The sequence below is a fragment of the Otolemur garnettii genome, unplaced genomic scaffold (assembly GCF_000181295.1).
Source record: "Otolemur garnettii isolate 467f Iridium unplaced genomic scaffold, OtoGar3 scaffold00032, whole genome shotgun sequence".
In the NCBI taxonomy this organism is placed as follows: Eukaryota; Metazoa; Chordata; class Mammalia; order Primates; family Galagidae; genus Otolemur; species Otolemur garnettii.
In genome coordinates, this window is record NW_003852427.1 from 8,486,083 (window position 1) to 8,510,293 (window position 24,211).

General features: G+C 46.3%; 1 protein-coding gene and 1 non-coding gene across 2 annotated transcripts in view; one reads left to right on the top strand and one right to left on the bottom strand.

Annotated features, from left to right (window-relative positions):
• Positions 1–8,672: 8,672 nt before the first annotated feature.
• The window catches only part of ESYT3 (extended synaptotagmin 3), a 44,519-nt gene continuing 28,980 nt past the window's right edge, over positions 8,673–24,211 (top strand). Inside the window, exon 1 of the mRNA XM_003789428.3 lies at positions 8,673–9,167. Coding sequence (XP_003789476.1) covers positions 8,841–9,167 — 327 coding nt within the window. The 5' untranslated portion in view covers positions 8,673–8,840. The remainder of the gene's footprint in view (positions 9,168–24,211) is intronic.
• On the bottom strand, positions 13,020–13,126 carry LOC111725168. The gene has a single exon (XR_002773298.1). It is a non-coding gene; the product is annotated as a U6 spliceosomal RNA (small nuclear RNA).

Genomic DNA, 24,211 nt, shown 5'->3' on the forward strand with positions numbered 1-24,211 from the left:
TTTTAAAAATCACCAACCAGAAACAGACATCATTAATATTAAGTTAACATCATTTTGGGTATCTGCCAATGCAGATTTACAAACACCAGGATAGAGATATATACATTTCATTTTAGTTAAATTTGTGTCTGTGTTCATGAGGAATATTGGTCTGGAGTTCTCTTTTCCTATAATTCCTCATCTGGTTTTGGCATTAAGGTAATACAGGACTCATAAAATGAATTGAGAAGTGTTCTATATGTCCCTATTTATTTCTTTTTAAAATGTTTCATAGAATCCATGAATACAGCCTCACGGGGCTGCGGCTTTTTCTGTGGGAAGTTTTAATTCAATTTTTGAAATTAATACGGAGATATTTAAATTTTCTATTTCTTCCTGGACCTGGTCTGCTAGTTTGTGCCTTTGAAGAAATTTTTGCATTTCATCCAGGTTGTCCAACTTTGGAGTTAAAGTTGTTCATAATATTGTATTCTTTTAAGTTTTTCTTTTTAATATAGACAAAGTCTCACTCTGTCACTTGGGCTGGAGTACAGTGACTTAATGATGTCTGTTTCTGGCTCATGATTTAAAAAAAATACTTCATTTTTCCCCACTGTTTGAATTCTTTTTAACAAATCATAGAGGAAAAATAAAACATCTCAACTTACCAGCATAATCCTGACCTCAAACACCGATAAGGAAGGAGAATCACAAGAACAGAAAATTTCAGCCAATATTCCCCCAAACCTAGGTACAAATATTCTCAATAAAATGTTAGCAAATAAGATTCACTAACAAAAGGATAAAACCTAGTGACCAACTGAGTTTTATTTTCTCTGTGTGTGTGTGTGTGTGGGGGGTCCCTCCCTCCCTCAACTGAGTTTTATCCTAGGCATGTAGCATTACTTATATCCATAGATCAATCACCATAATTTTACATTAACAGAATAATGGGGAAAAATATGATCATCTTCACAGATGCAGAAAGAGCATTTAGTCAAGTTCAACATCAAATTCAGTAAGCTAATATAAGAGGGGAAATTCCTTAATCTGATGAAGGATATCTTTTTTAAAAATTACAGCTAAATCATGCATAATGATAAAATACTAAACCCTTTCCTTCTAAGATCAGTGTGATAGAAGACTTAGCCATTTCAAAAAGGCAATGAAAAAAGGCAAAAGATAAAAAGATTTAAAAGGAAGAAGTAAAAATGTGCTTATTGGCAGATAATGTGACTTTTTGGAATATAATATCTAAAAGAATCTGTAAGCAAACTAACAAGTTAATTTAGTGAGGTTGCTGAATACAAAGTTGGACAATAAAAAATTAACAATATTTCTATACATAGTTTACTAGCCACAAACTACTAGAGAATGACATTTAAAGATCAATACCACTTACAATAGCATCGAAACTATTAAAAACCTAGGAATAACTATTAAAAAAGTTATCCAAGTCTCTTATTCTGAAAGCTACAAACATTGTACAAACTATAGAATCCTAAAAAAAAAATGGTGGGAGATAATGTGTTCATAGATTCAAAAACTCATTTTTGTTAAGATCTTGAACTCCTGAGCTCAAGAAATCCTCCTGCCTCAGCCTTGAAGAGTGCCAGGATTACAGGCGTGAGCCACTGAGCCCTGCCAATTTTGTTAAGATCTTATGGTAGTCTGCAATCCTAGCACTCTGGAGGCTGAGGTGGGTGGATTGTTTGAGCTCAGGAGTTCAAAACCAGCCGGAGCAAGAGTGAGACCCCCATCTCTACTAAAAATAGAAAAACTGGGGCAAGACTATGGCTTGAGCCCAAAGGCTTGAGGTTGCTGTAGGCTATGAGGCCAAGGCACTCTACTCAGGGTGCCAGAGTGAGACTTCCATCTCAAAAAAAAGAAAAAAAAATGTGGTGGTGGGAAGAATTCTAAAGTGGATGTCTGCCCTCTAGTGTTAAATTCTGTATAATCTCCCTAGAGCCCAGGGAATACCTGTGTGATGCTTCTAACCAACAAACAGCACACAAAGGTGATGGGGTGTCACTTCTCTGATTTATGTAAAGCTATATATACATATGGACGGTCCTCACTTTGCATTGTGTGTGGGACAAGCTGAAACTACTCTAAGTGATGTTAATAATCTTAATAATCAATAGGGCAGGCCAGCCACTGAGGCTCACACCTGTAATCCTAGCCTTCTGGGAGGCGGAGGGGGCGTGAATGCCTTGAACTCAGGAGTTGGAGACCACTGAACTGTACACCTAAAATAAAAAAATAAGACATCTTTGGCTTCATTTACTTTTGTACTGGATTTTGAGTGTCAAGAATTCCAGGAGTGGAGGCTAGACCCAGGGAGAGAGAAGAGGGGCGGGGCAGGAGGAGCTCTGAGGAAGGGTGGGATAGGATCCCCCAAACTGCAGCATCCAGGCCTGATCTGAGCAGTTCTGAAACCATCCCTATGGGCAGGTGGAAATTGCAGGTGGGTGTGTGTGGGGAATATGAGGTCACAGATCTTGCCTGTGATCTTTGAGGGAGGGCTGGCTGAAATCTTAGCAAGTGGCTTTCCCCCGGCCTCCATCCCACTCCATGTTGGAGAAGGAGCAGCAGTCAGAGCCTGACTCTCCACGGCGGCAGCAAGTCCACCTTTACACAGAACGTCGCATCCCCCTTGGGCCTCCTGGTTCACACTTAGGGTGTGGTGGGGTTGAAAAAGACAAAGGTGCAGGCTGGATCCAAGAAGGTGATCTTGGGGTGGTAGGCCAGGACATTATAGAGCAGCGGTTCTCAACCTGTGGGTTGCGACCCCTTTGAGGGTTGAAGGACCCTTTCACAGGGGTCACCTAAATACATCCTGCATATCATATATTTACCATTACGATTCATAACTGTAGCAAAATTACAGTTACGAAGTAACAACGAAAATAATTCTATGGTTGGGGGTCACAATAACATGAGGAACTGTACTAAAAGGTTGCAGCATTAGGAAGGTTGAGAACCAGTGTTGTAGAGACATGCTTCCCCTCCCACCCTCCTGTCTTCCTGCTGCCCGCTGCCTTTGCCATCCCCACACCCCCACTATGTTTTTAGGAGTCAAAGACTTCCTAGTTACAGTCTCTGCACCTGCCACCACACAGTACTCTAAATGTTGTCACATGTCATTGGCTGTTGTATCAATTTCAGGCCCAGCCTGAAAAGATCACAGGTTAACAGTCTAAGAGGCTCTGGCTCCCTCTCTAGCTGTTTCTCAGATAATGTGACTAAAGACTGTCCTGTTTTTGGCTCAGACACATTCACGTGTGTGTTTCTTCACAAACATTAAGCACCTGCCACATTCCAGACACTCTGGGAGGTGCTAAGCTTGATAAGCCAGTACATGATCAAGACACACTCAGAGAATTGAAATCCCTTAGCAGGATAATACCTCAAAGATATCCTACGTAAAAAACTCATTTGACTCAACAGTTTGCTGAAGTCCAGAGTGGAAATGGAAATAGCCCAATGTCCTATAGTCAATCATTGTTTTTGTGTTTTTTTAAATGAGATGATATATAAATGGCCAAAACACACACGAAAAGATCCTCAACCTCACTAATCATCAGAGAACTACAAATCAAAACCACCATGAGAGATCACCTCATACCCATTAGGAGGGCTACTATCAAAAAACCAGAAAGCAGCAAGTGTTGGCAAGGATGTGGAGAAATCGAAGCCTTGTGCACTGCTGATGGGAATGTAAAAGGGGATAGCTGCTGCAGAAAACAGTAGGACAGGTCTTCAAAATTTAAACACAATTACCATATGATCCGCCAGTTCCACCTCTCAGCATATACCCCAAAGGATTAGAAGCATGGTTTCAGGGAAACTTGTATACCCATGTTCATAACGCCATTATTTATAATAGATGTGGAAGAAAGCCAAGTGTTCATTGACAGATGACTCCACAAACAAAGTGGAGCGTGTACATACACTGAGATACTGGCCTTGAAAAGGAAGGAAATTCTGACGCTGCTGCATGAACCTTCGGGACATTTGTGCTAAGTAAAATAATCCAGTATAACAAAGACAAACACTGTATCATTCCACTTACATGAAGTCCTTAGAGTTGTCAAAATCATAGAGACAAAAAATAGAATGATGGTTTCCAGAAGTGGAAGGGACGGGAATGGCAGTGATTGGTTAACGAGTAAAAGGTTTCCGTTTTGCGAAATGCAAAGAGTTCTGGAGATGGTAGTGATGGTTGCACGACGGTATGAGTGTACTCGAGACCACAGAGTTGTCCACTTAAACATGGTTTGGATGGTAAATATTATGTGATATGTATGTTGCAGCAATAAAATTGTTTACATTTTATTTAACAATTATTATCTACTATGTAATAGATAATACACAAATACATTCTTGTTCTAAAAAGTCAAACAATATAGATAAAACTAAGTTCTTCCTCAACAACTTCCCCATATGCTCATACAGTTTTTCACATACTGGGTCTCACTCAATCCTCACAACCACCCTATGATTCAAGTATTCTGATTTCCATTTTACAGATGAGGAAATGGAACTGTAGAAAACCAAGGATCTTTCCCAGAATCCCAGAGTCAGTAAGTGCTAGAGTCTAGAATCTAGCCTCTAGATCAGCGGTTCTCAACCTGTGGGTCGTGACCCCTTTGTAACAATGAAAATACATCCTGCATATCAGATATTTACATTATGATTCATAACAGTAGCAAAATAATAGTCATGAAGTAGCAACAAAAATAATTTTATGGTTGGGGGTCACCACAACATGAAGAACTGTATTAAAGGGTCGCAGTATTAGGAGGCATTAGGGAGGTTGAGAACCACTGCTCTAGATGGAAACCCAGAATCATATGGCTTGAGAGAGAAGCAATAAAAAAAAATTTAAAAAGTAGATTGAAATCCAGGCAAATGAATGACAAAGACTGTGTTCTTACCCAGGGCTCTCTAGGCTTCTCCTATAGGCCTAGCTCAGACCTAGGCACAAAGATGTATCAGATACAAAAAATAGACATGTAGAAAATTAGCAGCTGGCTCCCTATGCAAATGCAAACCTGAAATTTGTAACACCTACATAGTGGAGAACATTGATATTCCTAAGAAGGGATGATTTTATGAGATACCACATTTTAAAGAAGATAAAATTGTATGTACACATTAAGTCTTTTTCTTTAGCTTTGACTCAGATTTCCAAATCATCCTGGCTAAAACAGCCCTCACCCTCTTTTATCCCACTTGCCACACTACCTTCCTTACCTCTGACTTTCTTGTTCTTTGTTTAAATGTTTGTTGTCTGTCTTTACCACCAGGATGTCAGCTGTGTGAGAGCAAGGACCTGGTCCATTCTGTTTACCTGGAATCTCTTGTGCCCACAACAGTGCCTGGCACTCAGGAGGCCATATTTGTTTCAAGGGCGGCTGTAAAAGTGAAACAAACTGGAACAGCAATTTGTTCTCTCACAGTTATGGAGTCTAGCAGTCTGAAATCAAGAGGCTGCCCAGGCCACGTTCTCTTTGAAGCCTCTGTGGCAGTGTTTTTCAACCTTTTTTTAAATCTCAGGACACACTTGAATCTATAGTTAAACTTCTGCAGCACACTTAAATTATGTTGATTTACAAAAAAAAAAAAAAGAGTAAAAGGTGACTCATGCCTGTAATCCTAGCACTTTGGGAGGCTGAGATGGGTGGATTGCTTAAGCTCAGGAGTTTGAAAACCAACCTGAGCAAAAGCAAGAACCCATCTCTACTAAAAATAAAAAAACTAGCTGGGCGTAGTGGTGCATGCCTATAGTTACAGCTACTTGGGGAGGCTGAGGCAAGAAGATTGCTCAAGTCCAAGAATTTGAGGTTGCAGTGAGGTATGATGCCAGGGCATTCTACCCAGGGCAACAGAGTGAGACTTTGTCTCAAAAAAAAAAAAAAAGAACATACTTACTGCACTTCGAACGTCTTTTAAAAATGATTTAATTAATGATCTTTAAACATTTTTGAGGCACATGTAAGATCCTCTCAAGGAAGGCACACCAAATCACTGCTCTAGTGACTAATCCTCCCTTGATTCTTCCTAGCATCTGGTGTTTGCAACGATCCTTGGTATTCTTTGTAGCTGTGTCCCTCCAGTTTCTACTGTTTTTGCATGGCCTTCTTCTTTCTGTGTCTCCTCCGTGTCTCTAACTCCAAATCTCTCTGTTTTTATAGGGATACCAGTCATTGGATTTAAGGTTCACTCTAATCCATTATGATCTCATTTTAAATTGCTTACATCTGCAAAAACCCTATTTCCAAATAAGATCACTTTCACAGACTCCAAGGTCAGGAATTCAAGATAGCTTTTGGGAGGACACAAATTTAACCCACAACAATGGCCAACAAATGTCTGAGCTACTGTTCTCTGAAAAGCTGGCATGTAATATTATGAACTGTCAGATGAGTTCAGGCAAAAGCTCTGAGAGGCTTCATTCTCCCCCAGGTTTTGCTGTAATTAAACAGTACATAAAATGTTTTTGCTGGCTGGAGGTAGTGTGTCCACATCCAGGGAAATAAAGCTCTCCAGTGTTCTAGGTAGCAATTCAATCTCAAGTAGAGTGGTAAGTTTTAGATGCCATGTTTTCCATGTTCTTATATATTTAATTCATAAGAGTAATTTAATGGCATTATAAGTAAGGATTAGAAAAGGGGAAAAAAGAAAATCAAATCATAATCCCACCACCCTAACACACTTTGGAGAAGATGTAGAGGAGGAACATGTCAGGTATAGAAGACAGCAAGTTCAAGACAAACCAGCTTGACGTGCTCAAGGAACAGAAAAGGCAATGCAGCTGGTGAGAGCAATGTTCACACGATGTCAACAGGTGTCGTGCTGGGCACCTGTATTTGTGGGGGTCCATCCACTTCATAAACCAACAGCCTTCCTTTCTCTGGCAATTCCCCCAAACATACTAACCCAGGCGGGGATGAGGTGTGGACCTGGTGATGTGAGAGGGAAGGGGATGATAGAAACAAGGGATCCTCTCTCCAAGGCATTTGGAATTGGGACAAAGGAGGGATCGAGGTATTAACTCTGGTTTGGTGAGACCTGTGCCCTGCAACCCTGGATGCTGCGGAGGGGGGAGGTGCTGTGTTCTGCACTCAGCCAGAAAGGCCAAAGAGGCAGGTCATCAGGAAGAGAAACAAGGACCAGAGGCAGAGTTCTGACGGTTAACTTCCTGGTCTGTGCATCCTGAGAACCAGCCACATTCTGCTTCAGGTTCAGGGAGACTTCCCTGTGTCCTTATCATTTCTTTAGCTTCAGCTCACCTGGCTAGAGAAGTGTTTTGAGGAAAAGAGTTCTCTGGTGAAATTATTTGGGAAACACTGGGTTTAAAAAAAAGTAATAGCCTTTTATCTACAGAACTATTCAGAGCCTTTAAGAGAACTGGGTACATCTGACTATCCAAAAAGGAACCCCAGTGAGTATCATTCCTTATGTTGCTTTCCCAGGGTACACTGGGGAATGCCATTGTAGCAGAATGTTAAGCTGGGGTGGGAGGTGGTCAACCCCTGTTTCTGCTAAGTCCTGAAAAGCCAAGAACAATAGAAGAGGGTTCCAGTATTCTGATCACCAGGAACTCACCCATTGTTGAAAAAACTCATTGCAGAAAGTAATTTTATCCAGGAGAAGAGGAGGAGAAGGAGGAAGGGGGTGGGGAGGGGAGAGAAGGAGAGAGAGAGAGAGAGATATGAAGGGACAGAGAGAAAAAGAATACAAATAGTTTTTGGGTCTCGCTACTGTGGCTCAAGTGGCTAAGGTGCCAGCCACATACAATTAAGCTGGTGGGTTCGAATCCGGCCCAGGCCTCCAAACAACAATGATGACTGTAACCAAAAAAACAGCCGAGCGCCTGTAGTCCCAACTACTTGGGAGGCGGAGGCAGGAGAATCGCTTGAGCCCAGGAGTTGGAGGTTGCTGTGAGCTGTGATGCCACAGCACTCTTCCCAGGGCGACAGCTTGAGGCTCTGTCTCACCACTTACTCCCAAGTACCTCAGGGCTTGCTCTTCATTTCTGTTTTCATTCACTGGTCCCTTGCCCTTGCTAGGCACTCCATAGATGACAGGTAGCCCCCTTCCTCAGCTCCTGGTCTGATGACTCAGAGAACCAAGAACAGAACTGACACGCTCAGAGAGGGTGGCGAGAGTGAGGCAGAGGGTTTGGTGGGGCATGTGGGCTAGGCCGGGGCTAGGTCTAAGTTTTAAAAAGGCCGGAGAAAGGGGCAGCGTTCAGGCTTAAGGGGCCAGTTGGAGGGCCCCAAAGAAGTTTCTGGGGCTGGAGCGGCCCGGCTGAGCCGGTCAGTGGAGGGCGTCGAAGGCCCAGCTGAGACTAGACTACACTGCATACTGCAGACTGGGTGTAGGGAAGAGGTTTTAGGTGATGTTTATCCAGGATACGCCATTTGTACACATGCCTTGGTTAATCATAAACTGCCGGTGGCATCACTTGGTCCACCCAGAGTGGCGATCGCGCCACACTCCCTGACGCCCGCGCCGGGCGCTGGTGTCCAAGTTAGCCTTCAGAACCCAGTGGTGGCCGAGCCGGCAGCCTGGCCCCGCCCCCTGCACCTGGCCCGCCCCTGGGGGCGGAGACTTCCGGAGCGGCGGGCTCCTCCTGGAGTCCTGCGCTGGGGCCAAGCCCAGCTGCTCTGTGCGCGCCCAGACGTCGAGCTCCAGGAGCGCCCTGAGCTTAGAGGGCTGAGACGGAGCCGGCGAGTCCCAGCAGAGCAGGGGTGGCTTGGCGACGGGTCCTCGCGCTTGGAGGACAGATGTGCCTGGGAGTAGAAGCGCGTGGACCCGAGTTCGGGTGAAGCTCTTAGGAAGGGCAAGAGATGCAAGCGGAGGAGCCCCGCGCCCCTGGTGCCCCCGGCGCTCAGGGAACGAGGCGCACGCCGGGCCCCGAGTTGCGGCTGGCCAGCCAGTTGCTGCCCGAGCTCTATACCTTCGTGGCGCGCGTGCTGTTCTACCTGGGGCCTGTCTACCTAGCCGGCTATCTTGGGCTCAGCATAACCTGGCTGCTGATCGGCGCCCTACTGTGGATGTGGTGGCGCAGGAATCGCCGCGGGAAGCTCGGGCGCCTGGAGGCCGCCTTCGAATTTCTGGACAACGAGCGCCAGTTCATCAGCCGCGAACTGCGGGGCCTGCACCTGCCTGCCTGGGTGAGCTGAGCTGAGCTGGGCGGGAGTCGGAGGTGGGGCAGATGCCTTTCGAGGTTTGGAAGGAACCTGTAGCCAGCCTGGGATCTGGGGCGCGCACGCCCAGTTCCCCAGCGGGACGGCATGCAGACCCTGCAGGTGGCGGTGCCATCGCCGCGGCGTCCCTCATCGCATCCGCACCTCTGGTCCGGCTGCGGTGGGCGCGGGGAACTTGGGCTTCAGTTAAGTGCTGAGAGCCTGAGAGAAAAGTCACGGGCGGGCCACACCCAGGAAAAAAAGAAGGGCAAAGTTATTAACGAGGGAAACAGAACGCATTTTTTCCATCCTCCTGTTTAAAAGAACGAGCGCGGGGTGCAAAATGTAGATGGATGACAGCATCGGCGGACCCTGACAGCCTGCAGCTGAGGCAGGGACCAGGCTGCAGGTGGGAGTGCTGGGGTGGGAGGCGTGCAGCCCAGGCCTCTTCCCGCACGCACGCTCGCACGCATGCTCTAGCTACACGCCCATCTTCTGGTGTGGAATGGCCTGGACTGCGGTTTCTCAAACGCTTATGGTCCTGAGAATCGCCTGGCTCAGTTAACAAAACAGAATTCAGGGCCCCATGGTACAACTCTCAGGGTGGGGCCGAGGCAGCTGGGGCAATGATTAGGTGAGTCTGGGAAACTGGAGCTAGAGAGGTGTCCAACCCAGGGGTTGGTCCTTACTGTCCCTCTGGAACTGGGGGCTCTGGCTTCTCAGATTTCTTCCAGATCCACTCAGGCCCACGAGGGGAGGGGTGTGCAGAGGCTACCAGAACCCTCATTTTCTCTAGCCTGCGGCCAGTGCTTTAAAATTCAGCAGGCCATAAGTTCCTTGTGACAGTAGGGGGTGAGAGGAAAATATTAGAAAGGCCCATTTATTTTAACAAAAATAAAAGTGAAGTTAAGCCTTACTGCATTAGCCTGCTCAGGCTGCCATAACCAAGTACCACAGGCCGGGTGGCCGAAATAACATTGTTCCCTCTCACTTCTGGGGTCCAGAAGTCTGAGATCAAGAAGTCCAAGAGGGTTGGTTGCAGGTGGCCATCTCTTCCCTGTCTTTTTATTTTTATTTTTATTTTTTTACAGAGTCTCAAGCTGTCGCCCTGGTAGAATGCTGTGGCATCACAGCTCACAGCAACCTTAAACTCTTGGGCTTAAGCGATTCTTTTTTTTTTTTTTTTTTTTCCCCAATTTTTGGCCAGGACTGGGTTTGAACCCACCACCTCCGGCATATGGGGCTGGTGCTGAACTCCTTTGAGCCACAGGCACCACCCCAGCTTAAGCGATTCTCTTGCCTCAGCAAGTAGCTGGGACTACAAGCACCTGCCACAACGCCCGGCTATTTTTTTTGTTGCAGTTGTCGTTTTAGCAGGCGGTGGCCGGGATTGAACCTGCCAGCCTTGGTGTATGTGGCCAGTGCCCTACCCACTGCGCTATGGGTGCCACCCTCCTCCCTGTCTTCATGTGGTCTTCCTTCTCTGAGTATGTCTGCATCCTAATTTCATCGTATAAGCACAGGAGTCATGGTGGATTACAGCCCACCTCCTATGACCTTAATTTAATTAATTATGTTTTTAAAGACCCTCACATTCTGAGATACTGTGGATTAGCACTTCAGTATATGAATTGGGAGTGGGCACACAATTCAGCCCATTATACTTTACAAATATTAAATATACAGTAAGGCTGAAAAGTAAAGCCTTATAGGTAGTTTAGATGTATCGAAGATGAGGGGGCCAAAGCCTTCTATCAATAGGGCAAAATAACAAAGCATAGTGACCAGTTTCCTATGATAGCAGCCATATGGATAGCAGATGGGTCCTGACTCCCCCAGACACTCCCATCCTGGTTGCTCCACGAGGGCTTGTCATTCTGAAAGGTGTGGAACCACAGAACATGCCTGACCTATCACAGCCCTTGTTCTCTGTTGAGGGAGCCTAGGCTGCCTGTCAGACCTCTGTTGTGACCCTCCTGGTTACCAAATCTCACCGTCTTTTTTCCCCCCTTCTTGTCTTAGGGAAGCCTCTAGTCAATTGCCTACATGCAAAGGCAGTGTTTCTGAGATTGGGTCAAGAATCAGTTCCTGTAGGGGCATAGAAACCCTGCCCCCCAACCGCAGAAACAGCTTTATGTTCTTTGGGGAAAGGGACCCCAGGAGCAACATGGACCTAGCCAACAGGGAGCTCAGCCTGAACACAAGAAGACATCTTCTGGGTTTTCACCCCATAACCTGTACCCCATGCTGACTCAGCTTGTGAAGGATACACAGAGGAAGGTGATGGTGTCTCTCCTACCAAGAGGGCAGGAGGGAGGCAGAGGATGACAGGCAATTGCCATAGAGGTCCTGGGGAAGATGGAGACAGGAGTCTGAACATGGTCTACTCAGCTTGAAGACCTAGAGTAAAGGATATCCTACCTGGTGTCCATATCAGAGTTCCCAAACCACAGCCTCTTGCCTCTTTGGCAGGGTCCCGTGAAGGGCATTGGCCTCAGCCTGCATTCTCCAGACTCCCCTGGCTGGCTTGTTGACCTAGATGACCTGTTGGATTGAGGCTGGTGGTGCAAAGGGCATTTCAGTCTGAGGGAGGCTTGTGGGCACAATGGGAAGGCATGGCATGGCCCCTGTGTGAGAGAGCGCTGTGTGCTTGGCCTGGTTAATGTGTGTGATAGGAGTAGATGGACAGGGCTAAGCCAAGACAGGCTTAATGGAGGTTGGCCCCAATTCTGAAGGCTTCAAGGAACCTGTGCAAGGTTTTGAAAGGCCCTTCAGAAAGCAGCATGGAGGGACAAGGCGGGAAGAGAGATCAGCACAGAAAATGATTTGGGCCAAGACTCAGATCCGGTAGAGGCATTGACACGGGGAGGGGTGAGAGATGTATAGGACTGGGGAAGGACTCTAGATGCCTGGTGGCCTCCAGAGTAGGAGTGCAGGAGGGACCCAAGGAGCTGGATGCCGCACCATTGATCTAATTTGGATTCCAGAATGAGAGGCAGGTCTGGGGGATTTGGTTACCTGTGTGAACACCTGCCTGTGAATAGCATATAACTAAATGCAAGTGTGGGCTTTTTAACTCACCTCATGAAAGTTACCAAGCCCAGGGATGGTGTGGAAAACCTGGAGCCTACTTGACTGAACACTGGTCCCCTCCTCTCTGCCTCCCTGGGAACAGGCTGTTTATGAAGGCAAAGAAACCTGGGGCTCTATATGTGGTGTGGGCAGCACCACCCTTGCCCAAGATTTTGGAGCATGGATGAATGGATATCTTCACCATTACCTGCTAGCCTTTTAGCCTGCCTTCCCTCCTTTGAGAACTGAATTTTTTTTTTACATGGAAGAAGAGGATGATGGCTTGTGATACCCTTTGATATTAAGAAATATTTTTATAAGTTAACAGAGGGCAGACTAATAATGGGGGAATTGAAGAAAAGTCAAGCATTCGAGGATCTCCTATGCAGCTGCCATACTCTGGCCTGCCCTGCACAGTTGTGTATATTGTCCCCGTGCATGAGCCCCCAGTGAGTGTCCAGGACACCTGGGGCTTGTCAAGCTGTGTGCTGGTGGGAAGGGCACCTTTAACTAATTTGCTCCAAGTTCACTTGAAGGGATGGAGGCCAAGGCTAGGCAGAGCTGAAGTGGAGATGCCATCAGTGTCACCTGCCAGGCCATGACTGCTGTTATCTGTCCTCAGTTGTGCATGTCTGTCTGTCTTGATCTTAAACTCCTTAACACATGGCTACAAGCTGCTGCCTCCTGGTGAATAGAAATTGCTGTCCCTCGCTGAACCTCAGTCTTCCAACCTGTAAAAAGAGGTTGTGTTGAATGGCCTTTTTTTTTTTAAATATGGAACGCTTCACAGATTTGCGTGTCATCCTTGCGCAGGGGCCATGCTAATCTTCTCTGTGTCTTTCCAATTTTAGTATATGTGCCGCCAAAGTGAGCACTGAATGGCCTTTTAAAGCCATCTCAGCCCTGATGTCTGATTTCTAGTTCAACTGCAGACAGCCCTGCCCCTCCTTTATGTTCCCTTTAGTGGGTGACATAGCTTGAAGGACAAATTCTTGGGCTTTAAAAGTGGCCAGTAGGACCAAAGCAGTGGATCCCCCTCATCTTGCCAGTGTGGCCTGACCACGTGGAGGAGGCGGTGGTCCCCGCCTCTCACCCTTCAACAGAGGATCAGCTGCATGCTTTCGTGGGATGGCCTCTGACAGGGTGTTGAGATGTAGCTTAGGAGGAATTAAGAGCCGCCTCAATCAGCTGCCCTTTTCAGGGGCGGGGACTGTGGTGCAGCGCAGCCCTTGACATCACTCATTTAGCTGTAGGCCCAGGTATACTGCTAAGGCCATCTCTACAGCTGGTTGTGATGAGTTGAATGTTAGAGAACCCACTTGTATAGAGAGAGACACCAGTAAACGCTCATTGGGGGTTGTCACTTCATGCTCCTCAGATGTCCAGGCCTCTAACTCTAACTAGTGTGAAACTGATGACCTGGGGCCCCAGTGGCACCCTCATCTTTCTGGGTGCTGGATGGCTGCTGAGGAGCGGTGTGATTAGGAGGGGTGCGCAGAGCACTTCAGCAAACCTCCACCCTGGGCTGGCTCCCAGGGCCCCCAGAATCCAGCTGTGGTGTGCACTAGAACTTCCCTTCCAGTCTCCAGAGCCCATCCTTTGCTGTGCTCTGAGCTCTTCAAAGCCCTTCTTGGGGTGAGCTTTGCTGCTTCTCTCCCCTGACCACCTCCCCTGGTGTGGCCCCTGTTTGAAGCTCGGCAGCCTCCACCCCTGGATCTGTGCACCGACCAGCCCTTCACTAATCAATGCAGTTTCCAGTTACTGAGTTGTCAGCGCACCAGTTGAATAACTGGTTTATCAGATAGTTATTTCGCCCCTGCCATGACTGGGCTGGTGTGAGGAGGGAAGTGTGGTGACAGCGTCACTTGGCTTCAGGTCAGGTTGGATATGCTCAGGGGGATGAGAGCCAGTGGTAGTAGGAAAATGGCCTGAGGCAGGGGAGAGAGGAGAAAGGCATCAGGAGACTTGGCATTCTGCCGGTCTGTGGTGTCTAGCCAGGCTTGCTCTCCCACCAGCTGGCAGCGTTGTTAGGAACAATTAACCTTTGTGTGTCTTCTGGGGAGTGGTCTGATGTGATGCAGGGGTGGGGGGAGGTATGGGCTTGCAGTCTGAGACTTTCTTGCCAGGGGATCTTGAGAAGATCTCCTCCCCTCAATCTCTGATTTCTCTCTGAAAATAAAGTTTTGGGAGTTGCTGTAGAGTCTTTTTAGCTGTAGGAGCCCATCATCGTTAGCCAGCCCCAAGTCAGCTCTTCTCTGGGGCCACACACCCATAACACCCCAGCCTTTCCTGCCTGCCCTCTTTTAACTGCGTGTGCTCTGGGGATGCCATGGAGGTGAGCCCCAAGGACAGGTGAACCATTGCCACAGAGCGATGGGCACCCTGAGGCTTGCAGTGGCGGCTCTGGGACTGTCCCCTCCAGACCTCACCGCCAGCCATTCAGGAGACAACCAGGGGCTGAATGCTGCATGTTCCTGGTGCTGAAACTTAATGTTCTTTCTGTGGATGCAGCAGCAACCACTGTAGGACCCAGACACTCCATGGTCTGTCCTGTACTGATACATCTGTTAATTCAAGGAAGTAAATGCACACAGCTCTAAGCTGGCCTGGCACTCTCAAATGACATCATAAAGCTTAATCCTTGGAGCCAGTGCCATGGAGCCTAGTTTTAAACATCAGGACTGGTTGGGGGCCACTCGGAATTTGGGGGACTTCCTGCCCCTGAGGTCCTTGTAGCCCTAAAAGTTATTCAGATGGGCTTGGGATCAGGCCTTGTCCTCAGGAAGAAAGAGGCAGACAGGTTTTAGTCATGGCCTTTGGTTTCTGCCCCATGTCTTCATGGTGGTTCATGGACTTATTACCCCCAAGGGCTAGGATTGGTCAATACGAATGACAAAGTATGGCCACCTTTCCTCCAAGCCCAATGCAGGTATCTTAGGCATCTATGCATTCACTTCTGTACACAGTAAACATTTATCAAGAGCTTGCAGTGTGACAGGCCCAGTGCTGCAGGAAGGGCCACAAATATGACACATGGCCCATGCCCTTGAGCAATCCATGAACTACATGGGGATTCAAACCCACAAAACAGTCTTTTCTTTTTTTTTTTTTTTTTTTTTTGAGACAGAGCCTTAAGCTGTCACCCTGGGTAGAGTGCCTTGGCATCACAGCTCACAGCAACCTCCAACTCCTGGGCTCAAGCAAGTCTCCTGCCTCTGCCTCCCAAGTAGCTGGAACTACAGGCGCCCACCACAACACCCAGCTATTTTTTTGGTTGCAGCCGTCCTGTTGTTTGGTGGGCCCAGGCTGGATTCGAACCCGCCAGCTCAGGTGTATGTGGCTGATGCCTTAGCTGCTTGAGCCACAGGCGCCCCGCCAGCCTTTTCTGATATGATGTGATCAGTCCTGTGAGGTGGCTGGCCAAGGTGCTGAGGAAGCATAGGGGAGGGGCTCTCACCAGGCAGGAAGTGGCCCAGGAAGCCTTCATGGAGGAAGAGGCACTGCAGTGCTGCTGGCTGTGGTGGTGGATGGGAGCTCTTGGCCTGCAGTGTTCCACAGGTTTGGTCGGTTAAGTTCATCAACCAACCTTAATCAGAGAGTGATCGGATCCTGGGACAGCAATTATGATAGCTAAATTCACATGAGATTGCCCATTGCTCCACTTACAAAGGGCTGAATCTTCCTTGGACAGGAGTGTCTTGCAGGGGTCCTCAAACTTTTTAAGCAGGGAGCCAGTTCACTGTCCCTCAGACCATTGGAGGGCTGGACTGTGGGCCCTGGGACGAGTCGGCTGCTAAGCAGGACAAGCAGCGGTGGCAAAAACACCCGGCGGGCCGGATAAATGTCCTAGGCGGGCCACATGTGGCCTGTAGGCCGTAGTTTGAGGACTCCTGGTTTAGGGCAAGCTTTTCTGCAAGCCAGGTGCCCGAGTAATTAGGGGCTCACATGTGGGAGAAGATCAAGGCCAAGCATGGGGACAGCCCCTGGCCTCCTCAGCTGCAGCCCTCTCTCTAGCTGTTCACTGGCTTCCATCCCATGGCCCTGAGCCTTGGTAGCAGGCACAGGTAGCCCTTCCGTGGGCATGTCCCCAGTGAGTTGGGGGGAACCTGTGAGGGCCACAGCCCAGCTACATAGGAGAGCAGGGCCTTGGACCTGGCCTGCCTTCCTCCTTCTCCTCCCGCTCTCACTCCTCTGTTCAGAGTCCTCCTCCCAGCAGTTCCAGGGATTTCTGAATCTCTGGGAAGCTAGAGCTTACAGACACAAGTGCTCAGGTATGCTTGACGCCAGTGATTTCCTTTTTCTTCCTCTTCCTTTATTGCAAAGACTGAAGAGGAATTTAAGCTGTTTTTCTGCCTCATTGGGATCTTAAAGGGTCAAAGCAATTTTTTATTTTTTGCAACACACTCCAGATGTTTCAAAATCCTGGAATCATCCAGTCATTTCTTTGCCAATTGTGTATTTACTTTTTTTTTTTTTTTAAATGTAACTACTTATAAACTGGTGACAAATCTGGTTTTTCTGGTTAGAAAAGTAAATGTATTCCCACTGTAGAAAGGCCTAAATGTTAAAATTTGAATAAGCATTTATAATGCCTCCACCTGGAGATGCATTGTTATATATATTTGGGTCTGTTTTCTTTATATAGAATGTATATGAAAACAATTTCTAGAAACGTAGTCCTTCCTCCCCTTTCTACGTCTTATTTTTCATGTCCTTAACATTATATTACAAACATTCTCCAAAAATATGTTTAAGGATGATGGCATCCTTAATATGAATATACCATAAGTTGCTTGACCATTTCTCTAACATCTATTATTTCATTTATTTCCAAGTTCTATTAGTGTGGCTAGCTGAGGGGAGTGGTGTTTCTTCTATCTATCTGGGATTTTTCCCCCCTGATCTGTTGGTCAGATCTGGTGACTCATCCTTCAAGTCCAAGCTCAGGCACTCCCCCGACGATCCCCCTTTCACCCTTCTCCCCAGGCTCCCACAGAACCCTCAGCCTCCAGGATTTTTTTCTTTTTTTATGGACTCCACTGTGGTTTGGAAGCACCTACCTATTTTATGTCTGCCTGTCTTCCAGACTGAATGCTCTTTGAAGGTAAAGCACTTTTTTTGTACATCTGTGTACCCTGAGTTCCTAGCTCAGTGCCCAGAAATGTCTGCTATACAAATCTAAGTCCCCCATTTCTCAATATCCTTAGTATACTATTGTTAGATAGATTAAACTGATATATCAAAGCTCATAGACATTTTAAAGACACTTTTGCCCACTTCACTGTGACCTTATCAATATTATCTTTCTTTTTTTTTTTTGAGACAAAGTCTTATGTCATCACCCAGGATAGAGTGCCATAGCGTCATAGCTCACAGCAACCTTAAACTCTTGGGCTCAAGAGATCCTCTTGCCTCAGCCTCTCAAGTAGTTGGGATTACAGGTGCCTGCCACAATGCCCGGCTACTTTTCTATTTTTAGTAGAGATGAGGATCTCACTCTTGCTCAGGCTGGTCTCCAACTCCTGACTTCAAGCAGTCCACTAGCCTCAGCCTCCCAGAGTGCTAGAATTCCAGGCACCAACTTTTATTAGTCTGATAAGCAAGAGGATAAGGTTTTTAACCTCAGCCCTTACCAGGCCTACTAGATTACAGAACTCTCCTGCACCTTACCACTTAGGTCCCCTCTGCTCTGAGCCCTCTTCCCTCAGCAGAGGATGTCAGGGTCCTGAGCACTGGGGCTTTGGTCACTGATGACTGCTGAGGAGTTTGATCTGCTCAATTCTGCTGGGCGCAGCTGATTCTGGCCTGTCTGCTGACTAGGTGGGTTGAGAAGGAACCTGTGCACTGCAGGCTGCTGTTAGAATTTCACGTTGGCCAAGCAGTTATTCCCCTTGCAGCACTTTTATCAGGGTAATTTAAAGCAGAAGAGGGGGCACATTTAAAAGCAGTTTTCATAGTTGCCTCCTGGGAAGAGAGGAGAAAGAGAGACAAAGGCTGTGCACCAGGAGAAAAGTGAGTGAAATTGAGAGACCACTTTCCTAGAAGAGCAGAAACCACTGACTGGACCCCAACAGAGCAGTGGCTGGTCTCAGGAAGGCAGGACCACAGTCCACTGGCCTCCTGCAGGGCAGTTCAGTAGGACTCCCAGAGTGAGTGGGTCTGCTCTCCTGTCTGAGCACGGGGCCATGGTGAGGTGGTTGTGGGGGGTGCATGTGTATTAAGGATGCCCTTTGGGGCAGGGAAGAGCCACAGGCTTTCTTAGGAAAGAGTGTGTATTTGTATGTGTGACTCTGGATGTGTCTGTATAGTTCTGAATGTGTGTATGTGTGTGTGAGGCGTGTGTTTCTGCATCTCTGTGACTGGCCTGGCTGCTCCCATGACAGGAGTAGGAGCAGTAGCGAGAGGGAGTTGGCAGAAGTCACCTCGTGACAGGGGGCTCCTTCAAGTGAAGCCTCCTGTTCCCCAGCCTCCTGAGAGGGGCCAAAAGCTCCTTCCAGGGCCTCTTACCCCACCCGCTGAGCATTTGTGTGGGCCCGCCAAGGCCCTGATGGAGGCAGCCATTACTCTGGCTCCATTTCCTTACCACTTGGAGTCATTTTCCTAAAGGATTTAATAAATAAAGCACAGATGTCACCACCTAAAGATGGAGTATTGCTGTGAGCCTCTTTGGTGGACTTTGCTAGCTTGGGATTGAGCTGGCTTTGTGGTCTGCATCTCCTCTCTAAACTCTCATTACCACCACTCCCTTGATAATGTCTAAAAACACTGCCATTAAATAGTAGCTCATTTTGCCTGGAAGGCTCTGGCTGGAGCACCCTCAGCACCAAAAGGCATGTTAGTTCAGGGAGATATGGGGTGGGGTTTGTGCACTACTGAGACTTCTCTGAGGGTTATGCCAGAAAGCAGCAGAGATCTGAGATCCTGGCCACTTGACCACGTGCCTAGGTGTTTTGTCAATTTTCTGGGCCTTCTCAGAGAAATGTTCCCACCTACAATATATCAGTCGGGACAGTGTACCTGTTTCTATGAGGATGAAGATTGCTAGAACACTGAATTTATGTCCCACATTAAACCATTTAGAAATAGGTTCATGTCCATTGTCCTGCTTGATTGTGAGTCTGCGCAGAATAGAAATCAACAGCCTCACTTGTTAATCAGTGAATGAGTGAGAAACCTGAGGGTAAACAGTTAGGACCAGAAGCCTGCTCTTCTGAGGTCCTGGCTGCGGGGGAGCTTATCTTTTTGGGGACGAGAAGTTCCCAGAGCAAAGGGAAAATACGCTAATTGCTTTTTGCCCTCTAGCTCTTGCCTCCCTCTCTTCTTTGTGGAAGAGTTTCCTTCCTGAAAGAATTCAGGTCCATAGGCTGCTGGTGAGAATTTGGTGACACAGCAGTATTCTCCCAAGAGGACAGCTGGAGACTCCTGCTGTGATTTTGAGGCATAGTCAGGAACCCCTGGGGACAGAGGAGCCACCTTCTTCTAGGGCCTGAGCAGGCCATCCAGGCTGGGGGGCTCTGTCTGTTCTTCTGTACCCTCCACCAAGCTCAGAACCACCAAGGAGCTTGGTAAAGGTGCAGGTGCCCAGTCCCCTGCCCCAGTCCTCCTGAACCAAAATCTCCTTGGGCCCTGACTGCATTTTCTTTGACAGAATCTCCTCCTGTCACCTGGGCTAAAGTGGTGTTATCATAGTTCACTGCGCCTCAAACTCCTGCCTCAGCCTCCCAAGTAGCTAGGACTATGGGCAGGCACACATCACCATGCCTGGCTAATTCTTCTATTTTTAGTAGAGGCAGGGTCACACTCTTGCTCAGACTGGTCTTGAACTGACCTCAAGCTATTCTCCTTCCTCAGCCTCCCAGAGTGCTAGGATTATAGGCATGAGCCATGGTGCCAAGCCAAGAATCTTCATTTTAACAAGCTCTCCAGGTGGCATTTTTGTGCACAAAGTCTGAGAATCCCTGCAGAGTCTATCTCTTTGCATTTCCAGTGGTGTGGGGTGTCTCCTCCTAGTTCACCCCAGAGCCTCCCACTCTCACAGGGAATTAAAAGAAAAGTGCAGGTATGTTAGGACTCAGTCTGATGGTGAGCTACTCATCTTTTTTTTTTTTTTTGTAGAGACAGAGTCTCACTCTATTGCCCTAGGTAGAGTGCCATGGTGTCACACAGCTTACAGCAACCTCCAGCTCCTGGACCTAGGTGATTCTCTTGCCTCAGCCTCCTGAGCAGCTGGGACTGTAGGTGCCTGCCACAATGCCTGGCTATCTTTTTGTTGCAGTTTGGCCAGGGCTAAGTTTGAACCCGCCGCCCTTGGTATACCCACTGAGCACAGGCGCTGCCCTCGTGAGCTACTCTTCTTATTTTTCAGGCTTCTCTATTTCCTTGGTAAAGGGGCAGTGCTCAGTCTCCTGCCCCAGTCCTCCTGAATCAAAATCTCCATGGGCTCTGACCAGGAATCTGCATTGGTTCCCTTTGCCAGGGTTCACCATGGAACAGTGAACCTGGGCCAAGTTTCACCTGGGCACCTGCAGGCACTGGGCCCAGCCTCCCTGTGGCTGTCTTTGTCTGGGTCACAGATCCTTCGGCCAGTCAGCAGAGGCTATGAAACCACTGTCCTTCCGCTGTGTTCTCTCCTTTCCCCATTCTCTCTCCTCCACTCAGTGCTGTCTCTCAAAGTGCAGACTCTGGCTCTATAAAGCTCAGCAGAGAATTTGCTGGTCTTTGGGTCAGACAGAACTGGACACACACTTAAGTGACATTGTCCTTGCAGGAATCTGAGGTCAAAGTGGTCAGAATGTGTACCCCCTGCCCCCTGGGTCTGCACAACTTTCAGCAGCACTTACTTCTGGAGCACAGACTCTGAGCTGAGCACTGAGTGCATTGCATGCATTTAGTCTCAGACACTGTGACGTTGGCAGGATTGTATGAGAAAACTGAGGCTTAGAGCAGTGGTTTTCAACCGTCCTAATGCCACGTTGTTATTTTCATTGTTACAAAGGGATCGCGATCCATAGGTTGAGAACGGCTGGCTTAGAGCAATGGGATTTTAAATGCACAATGAATAGGTTAGAAAAACAATAAGAAATGGACTTCAAATGCTGACATTTCAGGTGAGGGAAGGGGTGGGGGATATTGATGAGAGAAAGATTTGATGGTTGGGCTCAAATCACATACAGGTGAGAAGATCTGGGTTCTGGGTAATCTTACTCAGGGTCACCTGGGTAATCTTGGCAAGTTTTAACTAGTCTCTGAACCTCTTCTCATTTGTATAATGAGTATAATTATATCTTTGCTGTGCCCCTTATAGGTTATTAGGAATATCAGATGAAAGTGTTTATGGAATGCCCTTTGTAAGTTGTGAAGCACGACCTGCCAGTAACAGTGGAAGCTCCACAAGGGCAGTCTTCTGCTAGGCCAGACTTTCTATAAAAGAGGGAAATATAAGGACACATAAGGTTTTCTTAAGAGGAGTGAATGGGGCAGAGTGGGAAAAGCACTGACTGTGGGGAGACAGACCTGGACCTGGATCTCAGTTCTAACAGTCCGCAGCTGGTGATTATAAGCCATGTACCCTCTCTGAGCCTTAGTTTCCTTACCTGTGAAATGGGTGCATAAGGAATCAGGTATTAAATGACAGGAGGTAATATGAACTCAAAAAGGTTGAAAATAGGATGGAAAAAGGTACAAAAGGGCAATTCTGAACTAAGAAAGCAGAGGTAGAAATTTGCAATAGAATATAATTCAAATGCATGATGAAGACGAAGAAGGAGGTAATAAAATATGCTTGCAAAGGGCAATAATTAGCATATAATAGCCACGAACATATACAAGTTTGGACAATTAAGTTTGTGGACTCATCCTGGAAAAAGTGCCACATACCTCATTGGTGAGTATCACTACAGTCACTTTCAAAGTACTCCCCTTGGGAAGCTATGCACTGACACCAGCGCCTAACCCACCCTCCAAAGCAGTTTTGGAACTCTTTTTCTGGAATGACCATCAGAGCTGTCATTGTTCAGCACAGAAAAACACACAACAAGAATAATGAACATCACTCCGCAAGACACTGCCACATGTCAACGTGAACACAGCATGAGCCACTGTTATACCAAGGTTATGAAACTTTACCAAGTTGTGGGTACAGTGCTGTCAAGCACACAGTGGGGCAAGTTCCAGAACTTAGATTGTCAGACCTCATATTGTATGTCCTGTATTATATAAACTTGAAATGCCAATCAACAGCTGACATGAGGAAGTAGGTAAAGCAACAGTGGGGCCTGGAAATTTTTAATACATCCCTTTCTGGAAGCAATAAATCAAACTGACAAAGAGTAAGCAAGGATAAAGTATATTAGCAGGACATGATTAATAACTCGATCACACATGGAATAGTCAAGGAGATTAATCATGTAGTAGGCCAAAAGGGAATTATCAGTATATTCCAATGAACTGACATCCTGCAAACTGTTCAGACCACAACAAAATGGAGTTATTCTGAGAAAATAATAAGAAATATATAGCTATTAAAATCTTATGTCTAGATAGTTTAAAACATTACTATTTTAAAAACATTTAAGAGAAAGTCATAATGGGAATAGAAAAAAACAGAGCAGAATAACGATGAAGACATTCTGTTACAAACTTGGGAGTGTATAGCTTTGCATTTATCATAAAATAAACATTGAAAACAAATGATACAACTCTAAGACTCATGGAAGTCATCTCTTAAAAACATAAAACAACCAATTTAGATTAAAGAAATGAAGGAGGAAATTATGAAGATGAAAATGAGCAGTATTTTTAAAATAAAGGAAAAGGGGAAAGAGAATGATTACCACCAACAACCAAAGTTAGTCCTCTGGAAAGGCAAACTCTTTGGTAGGATCGATCATTTAAAAATAGAAAAAATTAAAATACAGAATGAAGAGGAAGTAACTATAAATGTAACCGATTAAAAGTAATAAAATATAAATAACTATGTATCAATGCATTTGAAAACCTAGATGAAGTACATAGATTCCTAGAAAAGTATAAATGGCAAAATTGCCGTAGTAAGAAATAAGTAGACCTTGAATACACCACTAACCACTAAAACTAATTAGTGATTAAGTGGTAATTCACTACCCAACAAGCCTTAGACCTGGATGGTTTTATACGCAAACTATACAAAACTTCATGGATCCCATGGATCATACAGTCCTACATTTACCAGGTGTTTTGGAAAACAGGAAGATAGGGAAATCTGTTCCAGTCATTGTATGATATATTATAAAATCTTTATACCTGAACCAGATATGAATCGTACAGGTACAGAAATCATGGATATCACTTTGAATCAGAGGTGTATAAAATCTAAATGAAATATCAGGCTGGCTGTATATAAGAGAGGTTTATCCCAGAAACTGGAGAGAATTCTGTGGAAAGAACAATCACTACTTAAGTACCACAAATGGACTAAGGGAGGAGGAGGAACAAACTCAACACATCTATGGAAGTGTTGAATCTAGCTCATGGCCTATTAATAATGAACGCTCTTGGAAAGTCAGGCATTGAAAAGAACTTCCTCAATCTCATAGACACGGTCCTCCAAAAATCTACAGTAAAAATATGTTTAATGGAAAGACTTCAGGAACTTCCTTTTAAAATCAGATAGAGATTTGTTTTAAAACCAGATAGAGATTCTGGTTGCCGCCACTGCTGCTTAACACAGTGCAAGAGGTCCTGGCCAATGAAGTAAAATAAGAAAGATATGGATGGGGGAGCAAAAAAGACGAAAAGTATTATTTGGAGATTTGGGAACCTGCATCCCCATCCTGGCCTAGGGCTATTAACAAATGACAGCAAAGTTGCTCAGAAAATGGAATACCACAGAGTAATCCAACAAAAAATGTACAGGACTTTTATTTTTAAAAGCCTATGATCCTAAGCATGAATATAATAAAAAGCGAATAAATAACTGGGAA